The sequence below is a fragment of the Larus michahellis genome, chromosome 7, assembly GCF_964199755.1.
Source record: "Larus michahellis chromosome 7, bLarMic1.1, whole genome shotgun sequence".
NCBI lineage: Eukaryota > Metazoa > Chordata > Aves > Charadriiformes > Laridae > Larus > Larus michahellis.
The window spans coordinates 9,926,503-9,947,749 of NC_133902.1; the positions used below are offsets into that span (position 1 = coordinate 9,926,503).

Sequence of the window (21,247 nt, forward strand, 5' to 3'; positions counted from 1 at the left end):
CCTCCACAAAATATGCTGTTAATTTTATTAAGGCTACCTGTATCATATAATTTTCAGTTCTTTGTGGACTTCATTGTGTGATGTAGGAATTTGAAAATCAAAGAGTAAGTCAGCATGCTGTTAGTTTGTATACAACTTTAGAAGCAGAATTGTCTTAGGATAGAAGTCACCTTAATGTATTTTGGTATTTTATTTTATTTTTTAAAATGTTTTTATCCCACGAAGTGTACTCAGTTAAGAGCATGTGGTATGTGCAGATGCACTGAGAGAAGTTCGAGTTTTTTCCCTACCTGCATGTCAAAGCAGTCGCTTCACTTTGAAGAAATCATGAACAGCGTCCAGTTAGCCAAAACTTGTAGTTTAGTGTTGTAGCCAAGCTGAATTAAGGCTAGAAGCAAGTTAAGGTTTGTAAGGAGAGGTAATGTCTTCTGTTAAACTAATCGGAGTTGGGAACAAGACTAAACACTTGCTTCAGTTTGAGAATTGGATAGAAACGGTTTCTGGAACCTGTGGAACCGTGGGGGTTGTTATCAAGGAGAAAGGTGATACAGCTATTACTCATCCTCAGACACAGGCAGGCAGACGGGGAGAAAGAACAATCTTCTATCGGATGGGAGGTAGTTCAGTGGAATTGGCTTGTGAGGTACGTTCTAGTGTACTCCAACTATTGAATTCCCAGTTTTAGTACTCTGTATTTTAATTCCCAGGTCCATACTTTGAAGGTAGCTTGTATGTTTATATTAAATGTGAAGCAAGAGTGAATCTCTCTGCTTAATACCTCATTTAAAGGTTCCGTTCCCTTGTTCTGACAGAGGAGTACCAGTCTGGTTTTAATCTGTTGAGATCCTCTTCCCGGTATGACTGTGAAGGAAACATTAATGGCATGAAGTCTTTGTGAGACAGGTTGTCCAGTGATCTGGACTTCCCGAGCCACGGTCTGGCTGCAAACAGCTGGAAGAATCCTGGCCCATTTGGCAGAAGTCCCAGCTGGTCAAAATAGTCCCTGGGACAGATATTCTTGGCTTAGGGCATAGTCTGGAGATAAAAGGAAGTGGGAGAAAGTGGCCACATTTTCAGCTGCAGTAAGAACCAAGGTGTAAAAAAAAAAAAACCAAACAAAAAAAAAAAAAACCAAACAAAAAAAAACCAGGAACAAGGGTGTAAAGTAAGACAGCAACTATTCTGCAGTACTGTGATGCCTTTTTTTCTTTTAAAACACTTGCTACATCTCCCCAAAAAATCTTTTTATTTCCTCAGGTGTGTCTCATTGGTGACTGCATTGGAGGAATTTTGGGCTTTGATGCCATCTGCTATAATTCTAATACAGCTGACGAGAGTCGGAACAGTAGCAGGAGAGGAAGCATCAGCAGCATCCAGGTGAAGAGAAAAAATCCACACAGCTGAAACCCTATAGATTCATTCCCTGGAGGAAATCAGCTCCATATAAACGAGAGAAAATTTAAGGATTTGGTAATTTGCCACGATAGCGTGGGATTTTGCTCATATATCAAAAAATCGCTATCTGAAAATTAAGTCTACAGCTTCAGTTTTATGATACACAGGAATCAGTAGCGAAGGCTTTATCTGTAAATCTTTAAAGTAGGGTAACCAAGTGCCCCTTATTGTATCCCCAGCTGTAGATGCAAACACGTCCTCTGTAAGTAATCTCTGTTAGGGTCCTGCTTTTGCTAAAATCTTTAATCTTTCTTTTAATAATTGTTTTATTTGTTCACATAGGGTCTGGAATTCCTTATGCTACTGCCTGGGGGTAGTCTAGCATTCAGATGTGTTCATGAATAAGTTTTAGCCACTGGTGAAAAAATGCCTCCTTCCTGGTAAGGGATGGAAGTCACCTGTGGATCTGTGAATGGACCATTGAGTATAACAGGGTCTCTATGAGTGCTACATTTGGAAAGAAGGAAGGATTAATTCTAACAGTAATCCAGGAAAGATTTTATGATAGTAAAAGCACAATTTTTTAAAGTAATGCTAGCACGTAAGCTTCTTTATTGCGTTCCGCACTTAAGAAAGAAAATTGAAGTTCAACTAATCTTATGTCCTTCAGACTCAAGTGGGTATAGAGAGGCAGTGTGGCAGATCAGAGCTGACACTGAGTGAGTGGGGTGCCCACGCTCCGTTCTTGGATGGTTTTGTGACCCTGGCCAAATTGTTCATCTCTTGACTCTTTAGTTAACCTCTCTCCTCAAAAATGGGCTCAGTGATACCGGTCTCCTTGGTTTGGTTGAGAGCTATGTGTGACGGGAGTACTCTTGAGCAAAGAGACATCCTCTAAATGTTTCCAGGAAGGAGAATTACTCACCATTAATCACAGGGCTCTGGATTCTCAGCAGCCAGCCTTTGATAGCACCGACGCTGAAAACAGTGCATTACAAGCAAAGTAAAAGGAGAAATGGGCCTCCTGGATCCGAGTCCTGCAGTGGGGTTGATTGTGCAAGGGCTGCTTCATGAACCTGAGGGTGGGGAACAGGCTTTAGGGAGTACAGGCTCCTTTGACCCCCCTGCACTTACAGTTTCAACTTTCCTGTATTCCTCTTTCCTGATACCACAGAGCTTCTCTTCCCATTCCTCTCTTCATCTTTTCCCTTTTCTCCTCCCATCTTCACCTCTACTACTCTGTGTGTTCAGAAGAACTAAGTATTCTTTTCCTTCCTTATCTCGTCTTTCTGTCTATTGTTCTCAGCTTGCTCCTGTGAAACACATTCAGGAGGACTCTTTTTTTTTTTTACTGTTTGGTTTTTTTCTGCCTTCCTTGGAAGAGTTTGAGATGCAGGAATATAAGAGTTTTTTACTTTACCATTTCACAAATGTCAGGGGCATTTGTGAAATGAAACTAGCTGGAAATAAGGATGAGACTGAGGTTCTCTCAGCCATTGCATTTTACGTTCTGGTTGTAAACTGAAAGTAGAGTAAATTAAGTTTATGTTGTTCCCTTCTTACTCTGTTTGTTTCAAAGTGGTCTGTAATAATAAACTAGATTGGAGATGCAGTGACCATTACATTCTTTGGATAGTTCACAGTTTTAGGCACTAGAAACTTCCTTTTGGAGAGAGAGGGCCTGGTAATTTAATGAGGCAATGTAAACAAGGAATTAGAATGGGGGGATCTTATCAATGCTTATAAATACTTAAAGGGTGGGTGTCAGGAGGATGGAGCCAGGCTCTTTTCAGTGGTGCCCAGTGACAGGACAAGAGGTAACAGACACAAACTTGAACATATCAAGTTCCATCTCAACGTGAGGAGGAACTTCTTTACTCTGAGGGTGGCAGAGCCCTGGCACAGGCTGCCCAGAGAGGTGGTGGAGTCTCTGTCTCTGGAGACATTCCAACCCCACCTGGACGCGTTCCTGTGCCACCTGCTCTGGGTGACCCTGCTCTGGCAGGGGGTTGGGCTGGATGATCTCCAGAGGTCCCTGCCAACCCCTATCATTCTGTGATTCTGTACATTCTTCTGCTACTGTAGGTGAGTATTTGTTGGTTTGTGTGTTGTAGTCTGGTTTCTGTATTTTAGTTTCCAGTACACGCTAAATAATCAAGTCAGGATTATCCGTTACAGGTAGTGACTTCTACAGTATAGGCAGAAATTTTTCTCAGTACATTGGCAGGAATTCCTTTTTAAAAACGAATGGGGGATTCAGTCCAATGGAGTTTGATTTGAAAAGCAGCGTTTGCATTGGCTGCTGAAAGGGATGTAGGAATAAAAGTCTGGGGGTAATAGGGATGTGTCAGGGAGGATGCTGGTGCAATCTGCAGAAGTGCTGGAGGAAATGAACAACAAATAAATCTATTTCCAATTTTAATGGGTACCTTAAAGATATGGTACCACTGGTCTCCTCTTGCATCCTGCAGAAGTTCACAGTCTTAAAAATTCAGGTCCCACATCCATGGAACACAATGAGCAAGACCATTAATGTTGTAATGAGCATTTTGTGCACGCAGGTAAGACGCTTTCTGATTATCTTATGATATTTATAGTTCTCTAAGAATGATGAAGTCATGAGGGTTAAAGCTTTTGTGTTAGTCCTCCTCCTCCCCCTGAAATTCCTCGTTCTCCTTCCAGCTTTTAGGCTATACATCTTACAGAGAAATTTAGTCTTCATCTCTTTCCTTATCTTCTACTTCCACCCTTTCTTGGATAAAGTAAGGTCATGTGTATAAATGCAGCCATTTCATGCAGGCTCTGTCATGTTTTGGTCGCTGTCTAAATCTTCCTTTTGCTCTGTTCATTCTCTGAAGGATAATCCCCTTTTAGCAGAGGACTCCAGTCTAGGGGGCAGCAAGCGCCTGAGCAAAAGCAATATTGACATCTCGGGAATCATGGAGGATGAGAAGCCGTTGCCGAGGAAACAGAGTGACTCATCCACCTATGACTGTGATACTATAACCCAACATCATGCTTTCCTGTCTAGGTAACTGGTGTTTGATGACTGAGTAAAAGAAATAGGCTTGCCATCAAACGGAGCCTGTCAGCACCACAGCAACAGCATCATTTTTGTTTGTGGTGTGTTTCTTAAGGTTTGCTTAAAGTCCCTGTATACCCTGTATAACCCCCAGTGGAAACCATAGATATATTGGATCTGGTATAAATTTACTCACACATGGAGAGTTTTTTATTTAATCTTTATTCAGTTGCAGAGTTTTAAATATGCGAAACTGAATGCAAGTAGTTCCATTTCTTCAGTGCTGCCCACACAAATACAGATGGATGAATGCTTTATAATTCTAACTTTCTGTTAGAATTTTCTTTCTAAAGATCTCTCTGACTTCACTTACAGACTTCCTATTACTCTGATTATAGTGAGATAATTGCTTTAGGTGCTCCCATTGGTCTATGAGCTATTCAGATCAGCTTTAAAACAACAACAAAAACCCCTGCATGAATATTTGGCTTAAGTGAGAAGGAGGTTGGGGGAGGGCGAGTTAACTTAATTAGCTTTCCTGGATCCTAAGAAACCTTTAAAACACAGATTTGATGGGAAAATAAGCATTCCTTTTGTCTCATTGTTTCTGCCTGTTCTAAGCTATTTGTGCTTTTTTTCCCTCTATCCGTCATCTTATTTCCTTTATTTCATTGGGAGTGATGCAGAGGGAGAAATCTTATTGTGTGTTGAAGTTTCATTTGTGCTACAATTGAGTATGGTGCAGACTTACTACTCTGCTTTACTTCAAGTCTGGCAGTTTTGTTAGTAGCAGTTTAAGGTAATTTTATTTCCTTGCTTTGACTGAACGTACTTTACTTTGCTTTTGTTGACTATTCTGCTTTTATTTTCAAACCATTGGGTTTTCTGGATATTGATATGTTGTAAAGTGTCTGCCCTCTTCATTATTGTTGAATCAGTGCGTTTTCTTTGCTCAGCATCCACTCAAGTGTGTTGAAAGATGGTGCAGACTTTCCTCCTGTGAATTCCAGTCTCTCAGAAGTAAACCTGGGCCGATTTGAGTTTGAGGTGTCTGATTTCTTCCTCTTTGGATCGCCGCTTGGTTTGGTGCTGGCCATGAGGAGTACTGTTCTGCCTGGCCTGGATGGTAAGCTCTTTCTAGGGTTAGAGTACAGGCTGCTTGATGACCTTTGTAAAAAAAGAGACTTGTACAAGAGGAGGTAAATAAAGAAGCCTAGTTTGAGACTGGGGAGTGAGGTAAGTTTCTTCCTCTAAAAGATGGGAGTGTTAGTGTAGGTAGGTAGTGAGGTCGTGAGGGTCGTTCTGGGGGTGTCGCTGCTCTCACCCACTTCCAGTACTGTGTCTCTTGCTCTGCTGTTAATTGTATATTCCGTGTCACACAACCTGAAGCTTACACCTCAGTAAGGATCAGTCCTTGAAAAGATAACAAAAATAACATCTATGCTTGGTTCAGCATTGCACCTCGTTCACAGCTGTCTTCATGGGTAAATTTGGCCCCCATGTGTGTTGTGAGCCATTTTTTCCTCTCTGGTAACAGCCTAGTGATCAGACACATACAGGATTTTTTGTTTTATTTCTAAATACATCTGGATTTTGGTTGGTTTTTCAGTTAATGTCTGAGCTTACCTTACTTTTCAAAATTCAGTGTGTGTTTTGCCTCTTTGTATTGTATGTGGTTTGGATAGCACAGCTTCTCCATAGGAAATGACATGTTTGTGGATCAGGTGAGGGAGAAAAATCAGTTGCAGTAGGGAGAAGAGACAACAATTGAAGAGTCCCAGTTTATTCTCAATTTATAGGCTTGAGTAATGTATTTGACTGAGCTTTCAAAGTCACATTTGATTGCAGGAATAAAGTGGAATGTAATATAAACTGAAAATTATTTTACCTGCCATAATTAAAAAAAAAATGACCAAACCCTCATCTTTCAGAGCCTTTAGAAATCTAGTAGGATTTTATTATTTTTTTTTTATAGCAAGTTCCACGGACTTAGAAGAGAGCATAATTAAACTCCCATTTTGCATTTCATTCATCATATTTGCAATACTCAGTTTTATTCAAATAAAAACCAAAACCAAAGCTCAGCTAAAGAGAATGAGAATTCATATATATTTTCTCACAAACTAAGGCTTTTTGCTTCTGTGAAAGAGCTGTCAGGGAAGTGAACAAGAATTATGTAGATGATGGCTGGCTTTGAAAACTGCACTGCAGTTTGTTTTTCTGTCTTTGGGATTTTTTTACAAGATTAGCAACACTTCCCTGTGAAGATGGTGGGAGTTTTGCAGGGGGTTTAGGGCAGGGAGTTGAGGGTGTTTTTTATTTCCTTGCCAAATACCTTTTAATTTAATTTTCTTCCGTCGAATATTCTCTTGGTCCCTTAGTGCTTCTTTGCCAGTTCTGGTTACCCTGTAGCACTCTTCTGTGGTCCTCTCATTGTCTAGTACTTATTTTTTAAAGTATTGATCATTTGTGTGTCTCTGCTAGATTCTTCCACTCTCTGTGTGCTGATTATCCTTGGAAGAGGCTTGCCTACCCTATGAAAATGCCGATGTTTTTTAGAATTCCAAATTTATCATGAGCATTTAGCTACATCCACAAAGTGTCACTGTTCTACCTTGGGATGGTGGTATTGGTAGGGTGTTTTGCACTTGCTCTCAGTGGGAATTAATACTGCTAAATGCCACACTAGTACGAAGTAATCTGCTTTGGAACGTAATGTGCTATATTCCTTTGCCAAGTTGGAAGAGGGGTGTGAACACACCTGGTAGCTCAGAGGACATGCTTTCTTGCTGCTACTAAATATCATAATTTGCCCTATGCTGACAACTTTCATAACCCTGCTGTTTGCATTCCTGGCTTTCTTTGTCTGCCTATATAAAGAAAGCAGATATATACAGGAAAAGTTCCTGTACAAGAAGTATTAGAAGGTGCAATTAGGCAATGGTTTAATTAGATTAAGCACTTCCTTTATGTTTGGCTCTGACAGTTAGTATTAAGCATGACGAGAAAGAAAGAATAGACTTGCTTGCATGGAGTTCATAGGGAGCAGACATAAGATTCCCAAACGTATTTTATAAATACTTGAGTCATTCCTTTACTCTTGCAGTTAATAAACTGATGTTGTAACGTGTAATGCTGTACTATACAAACTGTACTAAGTTTAATGAGCCTATAATGAACTGATTTGCTTGCGCTGGCAAGATTTATTGTGATTGAAGTGTGGTGTGGTGAGAAGTGACTACACTTGACCGTTTTAGAGACGTTAGCAGTCTCATGTGATCTGAGTATAAATTCTGCTTCGATGTTGCGTGTTTAGTCAAAAGAATGCCTTATTATCTGAGTAAGTGATTTTCAGATTTGCATTTACAGCCCCAAAACCTCTGGAGCTCCACACCTTCATCAAGAATCATAAATACTGATTTGCTGCTATAGTGTGACCAACCTCATTTCTATACATTACCTCCTGTAATGTCACTTCAGAAACTGCAGTGCTTTCTGTAACCTACCTGTTCCTGCTGTCACCTAGATTTAAGTCCTCTGAACGTAACAGGCCCATCAAACCATTGTGCTGGTAAATATTTGAAGTGCTGAGCATCATAGCTGTAATGCTCAATAATACCTTTACAAGATTTTAAAACTTCTTTTTTCTTCCTTACTTCTGTCTGCTTCTCTGTCTGGTCTTCACATCTGCTGCATGCCTGCGTCTCAAATTGTGATGTCTCTGTAAACCTCTTTGCAAACCTCCCTTCGTAAAGGGGCAATACTGAACTCTCTCTCTCTCTGTCTCATTCTCATCCAAGTATGCCAGGTCCGCCCAGCCTGCAGCCAATTGTACAGTTTCTTTCACTCTGCTGACCCCTCTGCCTGCAGACTTGAACCATTGCTGGAGAAAAGATTCCATCTCCTGCCTCCATTCACTGTCCCGCGGTACCAGAGATACCCACTAGGGGATGGAAGATCTCACCAGTTAGGTACAGTGCCTATTTTCATAGCTCTCCTTACCTGTTGTTCTCTTAAGCATTCTCTCCTTACACAGCTCAAGAGGATTTGAAATACCAGTGCGCTAACATGCTAAAAACAAGTCATCTGTGACAGAATGGCATAGACATATTTAGCAAGTGTGGAACCAGAGAAGATTGCCAAGAGAAAATGATTCTTACGTATGAGTTTTGCAATACTAGTTGTGTTAACGAGGGGTTGGAAGGTGATACCACTGCTCTAGTTGAAGTGTCACTTGTAAACTTCCATGTCTTTGACTATAATTTTAAACAATTTATTTTTACAATTAGTTGACCTTTGCCTAGATCTTCAGATATGGTTTCTCTTGGTCACTTGTGGTTGGTTCATTGTGGATATGTACTTGGGCAAATCGTCTTTTGATTGCTCTTTTCCTAAGTAGGCTACAAAACAATAGTTGTGTTGGATAATAAATGTTTGAATCCACGAAAAAAACAGAAATAGACTGATTTGTGGAGAAGAAAGATGAAGATGTGGATGAGCAAGGTGCTAGTAGAACAAATTGTGCTGTTTTGACTTTATAGAAAATGAGATAAAATCATATAGGTGGAAAGTATCTTGACTTGTCATATAATGCAAAAAAAGGAATTGCTCAGTGTATATCTGTATGTGCATGCACATTAGATTTATTCTTTTTGGTACAGATTCAGGCATGAATTCAAGCCTCAGCAGGATATTTCAAAGGGCTTTTCGGGATTCAGAGTTTAAGGTTGGAGGCTAATGTAGTAAAATGGCAGTGTTTTCTATTTGTTGGAGTTAGGGGAATTGTATCATTTGGACCCTGTTTTGTGCGGTAGATATGCACAACTCCTTTGTTTTATCTGCTTAAATGTGGTGTACACTGGATGCAAATCAGTTTGAATATGATTAAATCAATGTTTGAAAAGCAACAGTTGATCTTGAGTAGCAGAACAGTTCAGTGATAGCACGGTGTGGGGGGTGGATTTCTAGAGCTGCCTTTCAGTTCTTGCCAATCAAATGAAACTCTTGGAGCCAGCTGCTGATAAACCCTACGTGGGGTTTATCTTGAAGCTTTTAGTTTATCAAATTTACTTTTTCCGTTGAGAATCAGGAAACATCTAAGACTTAAACGGCAGGACTTGAAAGAGCAGGGCACACATTTATCTAGAGGATTGCCTTTTGCATCCAGCAGGCATCAGTACTTAGCACTAAGTCTGCCCTCGGGGTCATTCAGTTTGTAGTAATGTGGTATTGTTTGTGTGTGTGATGGACTGATCTATTAAGAGCTTAGTGATGATGAAAGCTGGCTCTTACCAGGCTTAATTTTGACAATCACAGAAACTTGACTAGCCCAGAGAAATATTCGTTTCGGTCAATTACTTGATCAGGTGCAGCTGAATCTTCCGTTGATACTATTCCTAGTGTGGATGCGATGACATTATTAGGCTATTGATAAAATAGCTTAATAAAATTATTTGGGGCATGGTTTTAATTCAGTTTTCTGAATGTATAGAGTCAACACATTGTATGCAAAGAGAAAGAAAAATTAGCAAAGATTAAGTTTACTGTCTGACATACCTTCAACCTATGTGCTGGATAGATAGGCATCCCACTTCTTCAGAAATCACCTCCTAAGGGGATATTTATCTTGTGTTGCTGTGATGATATACAGACAAGTGAAAGTAAAAGAAACTGCATTGAAAGCACTGCCAGACATACAGAGCAGGTACAGAAAACATTTATCTTCATAACTCTTTCATCTGTGGTGATTGCTGACAGAAGACGTAGTGGTAGATAATGGTTCAGACATAAATTCAATTTATTAATTGTGGGGTTTTTTTACTATAAGGGCAAGGTACAAAGTTCAGGTTATGTTACAGCCTGGAGAATGCCATGCTGCCTTGACCTTTCATTAAACAGCAGCTTTCTCAGCTGCTGCCTAGTTGACATTTCATAATCAAAGTGCTTTTGTAGCTGTCGTAAGTGAGCCTTAGTTTTGTGACAGCTCTGTGATCTACCACCAATTATGTCTTTTGACACTAACGTGTGAGATTTAATTCCTTTTTTTGCTTTGCTGCTTATGACATGATGTATCTGCTTGGGGGTTATGTATTAATTCAAAACACCTGCTTTCAACCTATCCTGCTTCTTAGGCATTTGACATAGCAAAACTTAGGTAATCATAATCCTCTTTACTGTTTGAGCTTCTACCTCGCATTTTACTTTGCAGCACAATTGAAATAATTAGAAAATTTTTCTCTTGCAAAGTTTTATTTATAAGGAATGTGCAGCGTTGCCAGTCCAGACTATGGCTGGTCCAACTGGTCATCTTTATTATGTATAGATAGAAATTAAGGTCTAAAAGCACAGAACTTCTCCAATTGTATATGCATAAAATAAAATATTGTTAGTTTTGTCTGGAGACGGTTACTGCGTGACCTTGAGGAAGTTGCGTTGCCTCTTTGTATTGGCTGTAGCTATCATAATTGTCCAAGATGAGACTCTGTAAAATGGTCTGCCTTTATTTTATTTCTTATCAAGCAAGATAGTAAATTTAGATTAGTATGATAAAGGATAAGGACCTTTAGTAACAAACAGAGCCATGAGAAAGGTTGGTTTGGATGGGAAGTATCTGTTTCAATTATTCAAATGGAATAGTGATACAAGTAGACTGTCCTAGTCAAAAGTTGAGCACAGGGCTTTTAGGAAAAAAAATAGTATTATGTGTATTTTATTTATCTCTAACCAGTACTCTCTGTCTTCCTTTACAATTCAACAAAGACCTGACCTACAGAGATGAAGGCAGGCTGCCCTACCTTTTTAAAATTAAGATAATTCAGGAAACAGGGAGAAAAAAATGCCAAAAATGCCTTCCATTTTATTGCTTTGATCTCTTCATAGGGAGAAGGGTTACTGATCTTAGATTAGCAATATTACAAAATAAATAACAGGTTTCAAGGCACCAGACCCCTTACCAAGCTGGAAAAGCTTGGCTAGCAGATATGTTGGCTCGCAACAAGTTTTCCATTCCGTGCAAAGTTACTATTTTTACTTCTCTCTCTATTTTAGTGGGAATGAAAAACCAAAACTCTTGCAAAATTATAATGGGGGAGGAAGGATTAGATTAGGGTCAATTTACAACAGTTTCAGCAGAGCGACAACAATTCAGAAGCAGAAAGTTTATTTTAAAAGTACAGCCTTTTTGTTTCAGTGAGTCTTTTGGAAGGGGAAGTAGAACGTATGGATTGGAGCACTGCCAGTCATGAGCACTTCGTGGAGATTTAGCTCTCATTGATGGGATTCATTGCAGCTTCCTCCGTGGAATTTCCTGTTGGTTAATGTTTGGATCAGGGTTCTGATTCAAATAGACCCTTATTGGGATGCAATTTGGCAGCTTCCCTGTTCCTTAGCGCTTACGTCCGTGGGTTCTGCTACTCTCTTCAGTGAACTGATTTGCTGTGATATTGTAGGCCACCTAATTCAGGGTTTGTTGTCAGAAGGACCAGGTACCTTGCTGTATGACATAGAATCAGACCTTTTACTTCTTTGTGCTGCTTCTTTCACTACAAAGAGCGTTTAATACTTCCTCATCTTGTGAGGTAAGTAATAGGAAAGCAGCATTGTGTTTTCTTTTCAGTTGTCTGTGTTGGAGTCTGTATAGTTTGCCTGAGATGGGAAGTAATAAAATTATCCTTCCATTCTTTTCAGCTCCATCAAGCCTGTAGCCACACATGGCTTTCCCTACTGTATGGCGTCAACAGATTCCTTTGAAAGAACAGTACATTGCAGTTTCTTTAATGAAAACTCAAAGCACATGTTCCCATGGAAACTACATTGAACATATTCTGTCCAAACTACTACCCATCACAAAGTGTTAGAATTTAATTGTTTCCCTGATTCAGTTGGAGGGCAGCTCCTTGTGTTGTCTTATGCAGTTGAGATATTCAGGCTTATGTCAAAACAAGCCAGAATCTTTCTAGCTGTGTCTGCTTTTCGGAAGGGAGGAGGTTGTAGGGAGCTATGCTGCTATCCATTTTCATTTAATGGTGACATGTTTTACTAGTTCTGGTAATCTATAGACACTTATGTTTCCAATGTATATTCTTAAGGAATGGTGTCCTTGAAAGCAGAAACTTCTTGTTGTGTTCTCTGGTGCGTGCCATTGAGGTATTCACTGCGTTGAGAGTTGGTAAGACTGGAAAAGTTGAAGGGAAACTTATTCCAGGCCTCCACTGCATAAAGAATCATATGACATAGTTCCCAACCCAAGACCATGTGAAAGATGAGCACAGCATGGTTACAGTTATTTGTCTGAATGGGACTGAAATACACCCAGAAATGGAGCAATACGTCATCAAGGGCTGTCTGCTTTCTTTTGTATTGTGTGCATTGAACTGGGTGTCCTTTTTTCTTTTGTTCACTGTTTTAATCTCTCCAAGAAGTTTTTTCTCTGAAAAACAACACTGAGGAGTCAGCTGCTTTCGATATGAATTTTGCTGTATATCCTCTCTCAGTTGAGGTTCTGCCTTTCCTAGGTACAGGAGGGATGTGCTTCAAGCAAAATTATCAGTATGGCTTTTATTTAAATGCATGTCTGTTCTTACATGTTTCAGAACATCTCAGGAGGAAGGCTGTGTTTTTTTCATTAAGTAGAGCTGTTAGCCATGGCCCATAGCTTTGTCAGAGTGGTATGAATAAATGAGAATTCTGTTCCATTTGGGAACATGCAAACAGGTAGATAGCCTTGCTGAAGGTTCTCTTTCTAAAGTAATCTTACTCGTGTCAGGAAGAGGACAAGAGAAGTGTCACAGACTCCCAGGGCTGTGTGGCTCTTCTCAGGGAATGACTTCAAAATGGATAGGGTTAAGTGTGAAGTAAAATTGCCTCCCAACGTCACCACCCAGTTTGGAAGATCTTGGCCAAAGCACACAGGTGCCATTGCGTTTTGATGGCAGTAGGGTGTGCTTTCCCCATTTAGTCATGCTGTCTCATGCTGTCCTCCGTACGCTGAAGGAGTTTCATCCATGGTCATTATATCTGATATTATTCAGGAAAACGCTCATTAGGTCCGTATTAAAAGCAAATTAAAAAAAAATGCACACACACGCTAGTTCCAAAGCCATGTTGTTCATCCCGTTGGTGGGGGGGTTTTTTATGATTTTCATTTCTGTAACCTGCAGGTGATGCTATCCACAACCACAGTGCTCTGTTCCTTGAGAACAGCTCTATGAACATACCTTTCTCTCAGGAGAGTCCTGGATCTCCAAAAGCATCTGATCAACCACAAGGAAAAACAAGAAAGTTGAGCTTGGCCAGCACAAACAGTAAAAACTCAGGGTCAACGGAAAGCTTGCCATCAGCATACCTCACCAACAGTGAGTGAAGCCTGATGCCGTGTGCTGTCTGATATGGCGACAACCCTTCCCTCCACATCCTTTCTGTGCAAAAGTTTATTATGAAAAGGAAAATTACCTGCTTGGAAATTTGGGGAGAATGAGAGCAGCCTAAGTTGCTACAATTTCAAATAATACAATGTAGCTTCCTCTTCTGTTTGTAATTAAGTAGATAAAATAATAGAAGTAAGGTCACTTTTATATTAAGGTGCCACTCATAAATAGTCATTAAGGGTTTCATACTAACAGGGGTTTAGACACATGTCCCAGGCATGGAGAAATATAGGTAGATAAGATTTGTTACCCATAATTAAAAGTGCTATAAATCATTATATTGTCCTGTTATGGACTGTAGTCGTATGTCAATATTCCATTCACTATTTGGGAACATTTGCAATTCTTACTCTATAACATGATCATAAAAGCACTAGTCTTTCACTGTGCGTTTTGCGTGGACCAGGAAGCAGTGGGAATCGTGCTGAGGTGATTCCTGCTTCGCAAAACTTGGACCCAATAAAACTGTTTAGATTGCAGACATTCAAGTTAACAGGCTCTAGATGTCAAGATTAAAAAAGCAGAAGACTTCATTCAATTATCTAGCTTAAACATAAAGACAGCAAGAGATTTATTAAGAAGATATTTTATAGAAATGTGATGCTGTTTTGTTTGGTTTTTTTTTTTTTGTAGTTACTGCAAAGTGGTGGGGAACAAAACGAATAGATTATGCCTTGTATTGTCCAGATGTGCTGACAGCCTTTCCAACTGTGGCCCTGCCACATCTCTTCCATGCCAGCTACTGGGAATCAACAGACGTTGTGGCCTTCATTTTAAGACAGGTCATTGATCTCTTTATTTTTTCTCTCTGCAACAAATAACCTTGTGATTGTTAATTGCATCTTCCAAGGGTGATCGGTCTTTTAATCTTTAGTTCAGTTAGATGGCTAACTGTGGTTGCGTCACATACAAATGGGTGTAGGAATGACAGATGTGAATTAATTGGAGAGGTGAAGGGGACAGCGAGCCCACCATTAGCACTGCTGGCTGGTGTTCTTATTGCTGACTGCGTGCCTGGGGATGCAGTCATGCACACCTCACTCACCCTTCCCATGCCCCACGTCAGTATAATCCTGTATGTATTAATTTCCTCTTGATTTTGAAGGAATAAGGTATCTCCCTACTGTATTTCCCTACTAAATATCCAATTTTAGCATACATTTGATAATAAACCAGCAGTTTGAAAGTACTACTCCCATAAGAAAATCAAGTCTCTCCTGTAACTATACTAGAGTATTTCAAAGCATTGTGTGCTCTGTCTCTTCAGAATTTATCTCTCAGTCATATGATGGGTCTCTTGTTCCTACTGTGTCAGTAATTAGACAGCAGCTTGCAGTGACTTAGGGATAACGCAGTGCTCTGACCTCTACAGAAAGTGATGAGGCTGAGAAATCTCACCTAGGGTAAAAAAAATGATTAAGTGGTGTTCAAGTGAAACCTGCGGGATAAGTGTCCCTCAAGAACCCAAAGTGACCCTCGCCCAAAAGCCAGTCACAAGCAGTTTAATTTGGATTAACCTAAGAATCAGTGTGGCTTTTTACATCCAGTGAACGATGAAACAGCTGCTGCCAGGCAAACAGTAGAGAGAATAATGCAGAAAACTGCAGAGTGACTTTTTTTCATTAAATCAGTTTGGCGGATGTCAGTGTGCCTCCCTCTCTCGTGACTTCTTTTAGCCGGTCTCTGAGTGTTAATCCCTCCACCTCCTGCTCCCAGTGCTGGTGACAACGGCATTAGTTCCCTGGAGACTCACCGGGCAGCTCCTGAGAATGGAAGCTCAGTGGCTTAGTTCCCTCCAGGCCAGAGCTGCGGCAGAGTCGTACCATGCGGTTGTAGCGAGCCCCATCTTTACATGCCCATGCCAGTGGTGAGTGCAGCAACCTGGCTGGTAACCAGACCACTTGCAGAGTTTTTGATTGCTGTTTTTAATTGACGAAATTCTAAAGGTCCTTCAGCCTCTTGCTGTCCTTTTAGAACATCCATTAGTCTATCTGATTCCAGTCAAAGTGTATCATTGAGCAATGCAGAATTTTAAAAGCTAATGTAAAAAACTTTGTTTATAACTAGCATCACCGTAATCAAGGCAGAGCAGAAGTTGCTGAAGAGTTTTTCCATGAACAAGAAGAGTCTCCAGAACAGCAATCTTATTTGATGCTCATCCCAAAGTAGAGGAGAGGTTTCTACTGGAAGTGACAGGGTGCAAATCCCCATTTTTTCTGTTCAAGGACCCTAGATAATTGTACATAGATGTTTCTCCTCCCCTTTGCAGCTCTCTTATAGCTCTTGTCATCTCGTGTTCTCTCTCAGGACGGTTTTTGCCTTGAATTCATCAGAACATTCTCCCATCTTTCCTTTCAAATGCCTCTCTGAGCCCAGTTGTCTGTTAGCAATCATTCTTGCTTTATTCTACTTATTATTTCTCTGCATTCATATCAAGTTGCATTGTTCTGCCTTACGTAGCCTTGTATGTGCATTACAGCTTTTAGAATTTAATAAGCCCTTTAAGCAGTTGGAGCATGCCTGTAAAGCAATATGTGAGCTTACAGCACTACATAAAGGGCTGGTTAGTTCCAGCATGGTCTGGACATTCTGCCCTTGCTGGGGGGTTAAGGTTAAGAAAATGGCTCCTGAATGCCCTGTGGGCACATATGTTTCCTGCGTGTGATCCCCAGTGAATAGAATTTATGCCAATTTGTTAAAAAACTCACTGACCTCTCAGCATTACTATGATTTGTTGCATGCCAACTGCTTTGCTAAGGCTGAACGCAGCAGGATTTTACTCAAGAGACTTCGTATGAGACATCTTTCAAAATTATTCTAGGCCACTCTTCCAGACAGCACAGAAAACCAACTGTTCAACTTGAGTAATTTTCTGCTAGCTTGTGAACGAGACAGACTAAGCTATTGCTCATTCAAAACGAAGTAGCCTCATGCTATCCATGATCCCAGGGTGCAACCCACAAATTTCAATAAGACAGGGCTTGTAGTTTCAATTGAAACAGGACATAACCCAAAGATTCTGAAATCTTTGGCTTGTGTGCTGAAATCTGAGTTGGACATGCGAGTTTCTTGGTAAGTGTGTGATATTTAGGTTGTAAGAATGTGTAGCTTGTGTGACGTATTAGGGTTCTGCATGTCCACAAGTTATAGTCCATTTATCTTCAGATGTTACTAGCCACAAGCCAGATCCTGAGCCTATCACTTGCTGCAGTGGTGAGTAATAGCCAAAAGGTGATAAGAACCATTCTGGCTGGCTATATGTGTAGAAAGTAATACAGATGGAGTCAGGAATCTGACCTCTTACCCCATTGAGGCCATGAAAAAATACTCCATGGTCTTAAGCTGCTTTACTGACTTTGCAGAACACAAGCAGACAATGTGACTGTCACTCAATACCATCCTAATGCTTGTTTTCACCATTTCCTCTGGAAGAATGTGCAAGCTCTGTTGTGAATGGAAAAGCTGTTCAATAAGTACTTGAGATGAAGTGTTGGCCAACAGAGTGAAAGCAGTTTATTTGTCTATACAATTAATGTGGACATATGGCCCATACCTCTTTCTGCTTTCCTTGTGCTTTTGGCTTTGCAGCGTCATTCAGATGGGGCAGCAGTGTACTTTCTCTTTCTTTGCCAAGTACCAGGACTCCCCAGGCCACACACTTTTTACTAAAATATTAATATAATTTCAGGTGATGAGGTATGAAAATGTAAATTTCAAGGAAAATGACAACCTGGATCCAGCAACATTAAGTCCATCCAATCCACGAGAAAAATGGCTGCGCAAAAGGACACACGTCAAATTGAGAGTAAGTATAAATCTGAATATATATGGCATCTATAGAACTTGGCTTTGGCAGCAATTTAAATGGAGTTTGATCTCCCAAAGCATGAGTTTACATAACTGAATATGACTAAAGAGCTGAAAACTGCTAATGTAATCCAGAGGCAAGCAAGTTGACAGTTAGGGAATAGGAACAATTTATTCTTGGTTTATCACTACTTGTTGAGAGAAAGTATATTTCTTTCTTTAAATAACACAGGGGCCTTATGTTTCATTTAAGCAAAGAGGTTGCTCTTCTATTTTCTCATATCCTACATGAATCCATAGCTCAAGAAAAAAATATTTTCTTCGTTCTTCAGATGCCACTTCAGTTAGAAATGTCAATTAAGGTGTGTGTCTCTTGCATGTAATCGAGTGAATCTATGGCACCACTTGAAGTGAAAGGTAATTGGCATTCCCTTAAATGTTCTCTCTTATTTAGTCATCTTGAGCACTCTCACTAGAAAGTCTATTCAGGAACTCACCGTTAGTGGAAACCTGGCTCCAGCTGAAACAGGAAGGCAGTTTTGTGGGTGCTCTAAGGTGCTCTGTGACATACCTCAGACACACTGTCCGGGACTGTGTTTCTGTGTCACTGTTCATAATAACAGAACATTACAAAAGCAAACACCACCCTTCCCACCTTGTGCTCTTATTTCAGAATGTGACTGCTAATCACCGAGCTAATGACGTCATTGCAGCAGAAGACGGTCCTCAGGTACTAGTTGGGCGCTTTATGTATGGACCTCTGGACATGGTAGCTTTAACAGGTGAAAAGGTAAAGTCCGAGTAACCAATTTCCTTATTTTTCTGAATCAGCTTTTACTAGAGACAGTTGTTGAGTGTAGCACACATGTATAGTACCAGAGAAAGCCTTACAGTGAGGGGAATGTGTAAGTATGTCACTAGCCCCCATCACTTTGTCAAAAGTATGCTGTAAGTGGGCTTTCCTGATAGCTGACCTTTTTCCCAGTTGTCATCCTTCTTACGTGATGCTGGCCATCTCCTCTTGTTAATGATGAGTGTGCTGTGCAGTGTTTTCTGGACCTGCCATCCGATTGTACCACCTACTGGAGAACATTAACTTTTTGATCAAGGAGGAAAAAGAATTTTATAGCTGTTGGCAAATCACTAAAAGAAAAATGTATATCCTCCTATCCAGGTAAGATAACTAGATAAAGGAATAGGGATTCTGGAGGCTAGGTGGCTGCTGTTTCTCTTATGCACGGAAGAGTAAAGATTAGTTTTAGAATTTAAGTAGCAATGTGACACGATTAGAACTGTCACTCCTAAAGCTGCCTGCAGTAACCAGGCTTACAGCGAACAAAGCCAAGCATTAAGCGAATACCACGCTTGTTCGTATTCACCGAGACTGTAAGAATTTTTGTGGAAATTAACAGAGCAATGCGGCTGAGCTGAGGGTACAACCGAAGCGTGGAGGCTTCACTTGGCCTTTTTTGTGGGTGCCCATTCTGCTAATTTGCAGCACTAACCTGGTGCCTCTAGGTATCAGCCCGCTGGCGGCAATGCCTCCTTTGGAGTATATTGTGAGTGGGAATGTTTCTGGGGCCGTGTCTCTGATGACCGTCCTTCTGTCACAGCTGTCCACGAGACATAAGTGATGTGCTGCATCTAAGATTTTGTCATAGAATTCAGCATACCTGTGCTGATACACATGGAACTGTCAATGTAAGTTAAGGTTATATTTTTAAGACCATCGCTGCTTCAATCTTGTCCCGTAGGGTTTGTAAAAAAAACTTAAAGCAGCATCATCGTGTGAGTTTACACGCAAGAAACGATCACAGATTTTGTCTGAGTTTTGAAGATTTTAATCACAGCTCTTCATTAGCTTTTATAAATTTCTACAATCTGATCGCGTTTTATTCACTTATAAGGTTCTTCTGGCACAATGATGAATAGAGCACTAAAGGGGTTCATAGTAGTCCTGTGAAGAACACCGAAATTGTAGGGCTCCTGCCAAATTTCTGAGCTCTATACCCTCGTTTGACACCTGCAGTGCTAAGCTGAGTGCTTTAATGACGAAGGCAAGAAACTCTTGTATTGTGTGTTAGGAAGCATTTTCTAACTGGGAGGAATCTCTGTGAAGTTTTTACTGAGTTTTGAAGTTCTTTCAAACCTCCTTGTAAGCTTTTAGTACAAGCCATAGTTGGAGACACTAATGTGATGTAGGCTTGGCAGGTCTTGTAAATAGGGGATGTGTTTCCTGCCATCACACTCGATGACTGTTTTGTTGTTTGTTGCAGGTTGATATCTTCATAATGACTGAGCCGTCTTCGGGTAGGTGGGTGTACTTTGACACAGAGATATCCAACAGCAGTGGCCGGATATCCTACAACATACCCAAGCAGAAGAGACTGAGAGTTGGTGTGTATCCCATCAAAATGGTGGTCAGGTAATAGCTCCAAGCTGGAACTACAGCTGTGATGGGTTGTTACGATCAGGAAGACGCCGAGCTGTAAGACTGAAGGGGGTGCAGAGAGACATTTTTGTCAGTTAGTTATCTTTTCTTGGTCTTGTCACTGTGGTGTCAACATAGATTTGAAGCAGTGATCATCTTTTTACTGGCCGGTTTGAAGGTGCCCAGGCCAATGGGTTTATCCCTACTGCAACACAAATCCTCAGTGGAATTGAATTTAAGAGCACTTGATCTTGCAAAATATGGGGCCTGGATGACTGTAATCAGTCTTCTTGTGGCAAGAATACATGACTTAGGATATTTGGCAGCCTGTTCGTTGGGGAAAGACTGCTGAAGGGTATAGCTTTGTGTTCTTCAGACTGGTGAGAAGCTTTTCTTATTGAAATTAACAGTAGAGGATGTACTGCCTTGATCTCGGCCATCTGTTTAGCTGTTGATGTCAGGCTGATCAAAAGAGTAAACCTTAATTCTGTACTCGAGACCATGCTTATTTTAAATTGGGAAAAGAAAAAGAAAAATACCAGTGCCTGAAAATAAAAATTCATTGAAGTAAAATGCATTTCTTTAAAAATCTCTATGCTAAGTAAAGCATGAAGAATGAAAGTGGGTGAAATAAAAATTGGTGGCCTAGGTGCACGACGGGGGTAGCTGTGCTTTTAAAAAAATCTTACGTTTAATGAAAATCAAGTTTGATTTAATACAGAGTTTTAGTTTCATACTGCACTTAGAATTAAATTGCTTGGCAACTTGGGAAGTAGCTTTACAGCTTCCTTTGAATCCCTACTTCGGAGGCAAAAATCAGTGGGATGAATTTAGCTGAAACAGAATGTGTTGTTACCTACCAGTTAACCAAGTCCAAAGTCAATTACAATCTTATGTAGTGCTAATTGAGGAGGAAGAAATGTTTTACCTCAGTGTAATAGAACAGACAATCAATTCAAGAAAAGAGAGTTACTTAAAAACAAATTAAGGTGTATTCAGAAGCTAAGCTCCCATGGGATTTTAGACTGCAAGAATAAGTTTCAAACAGGAATGAACGAAATTATCCTGTCTTTGCTCATTAAGCTGTGCACACATATTCTAAGAATCTTCATCACCAGATATAAATTTCTAGATCATACAATAATCATCTTTCTAAAGGAAGGAAGA

General features: G+C 40.3%; 1 protein-coding gene across 3 annotated transcripts in view; it reads left to right on the forward strand.

Annotated features, from left to right (window-relative positions):
• PITPNM3 (PITPNM family member 3) overlaps nt 1-21,247 on the forward strand; it is a 91,236-nt gene that overhangs the window by 62,964 nt on the left and 7,025 nt on the right. For all 3 annotated transcript variants that reach the window (XM_074595223.1, XM_074595225.1, XM_074595224.1), the window contains 9 exons: nt 1,258-1,377; nt 4,254-4,426; nt 5,374-5,543; nt 8,218-8,388; nt 13,576-13,770; nt 14,476-14,624; nt 17,531-17,647; nt 18,323-18,439; nt 19,926-20,074. In XM_074595223.1, the coding sequence (XP_074451324.1) occupies nt 1,258-1,377; nt 4,254-4,426; nt 5,374-5,543; nt 8,218-8,388; nt 13,576-13,770; nt 14,476-14,624; nt 17,531-17,647; nt 18,323-18,439; nt 19,926-20,074 (1,361 nt within the window). The remainder of the gene's footprint in view (nt 1-1,257; nt 1,378-4,253; nt 4,427-5,373; nt 5,544-8,217; nt 8,389-13,575; nt 13,771-14,475; nt 14,625-17,530; nt 17,648-18,322; nt 18,440-19,925; nt 20,075-21,247) is intronic.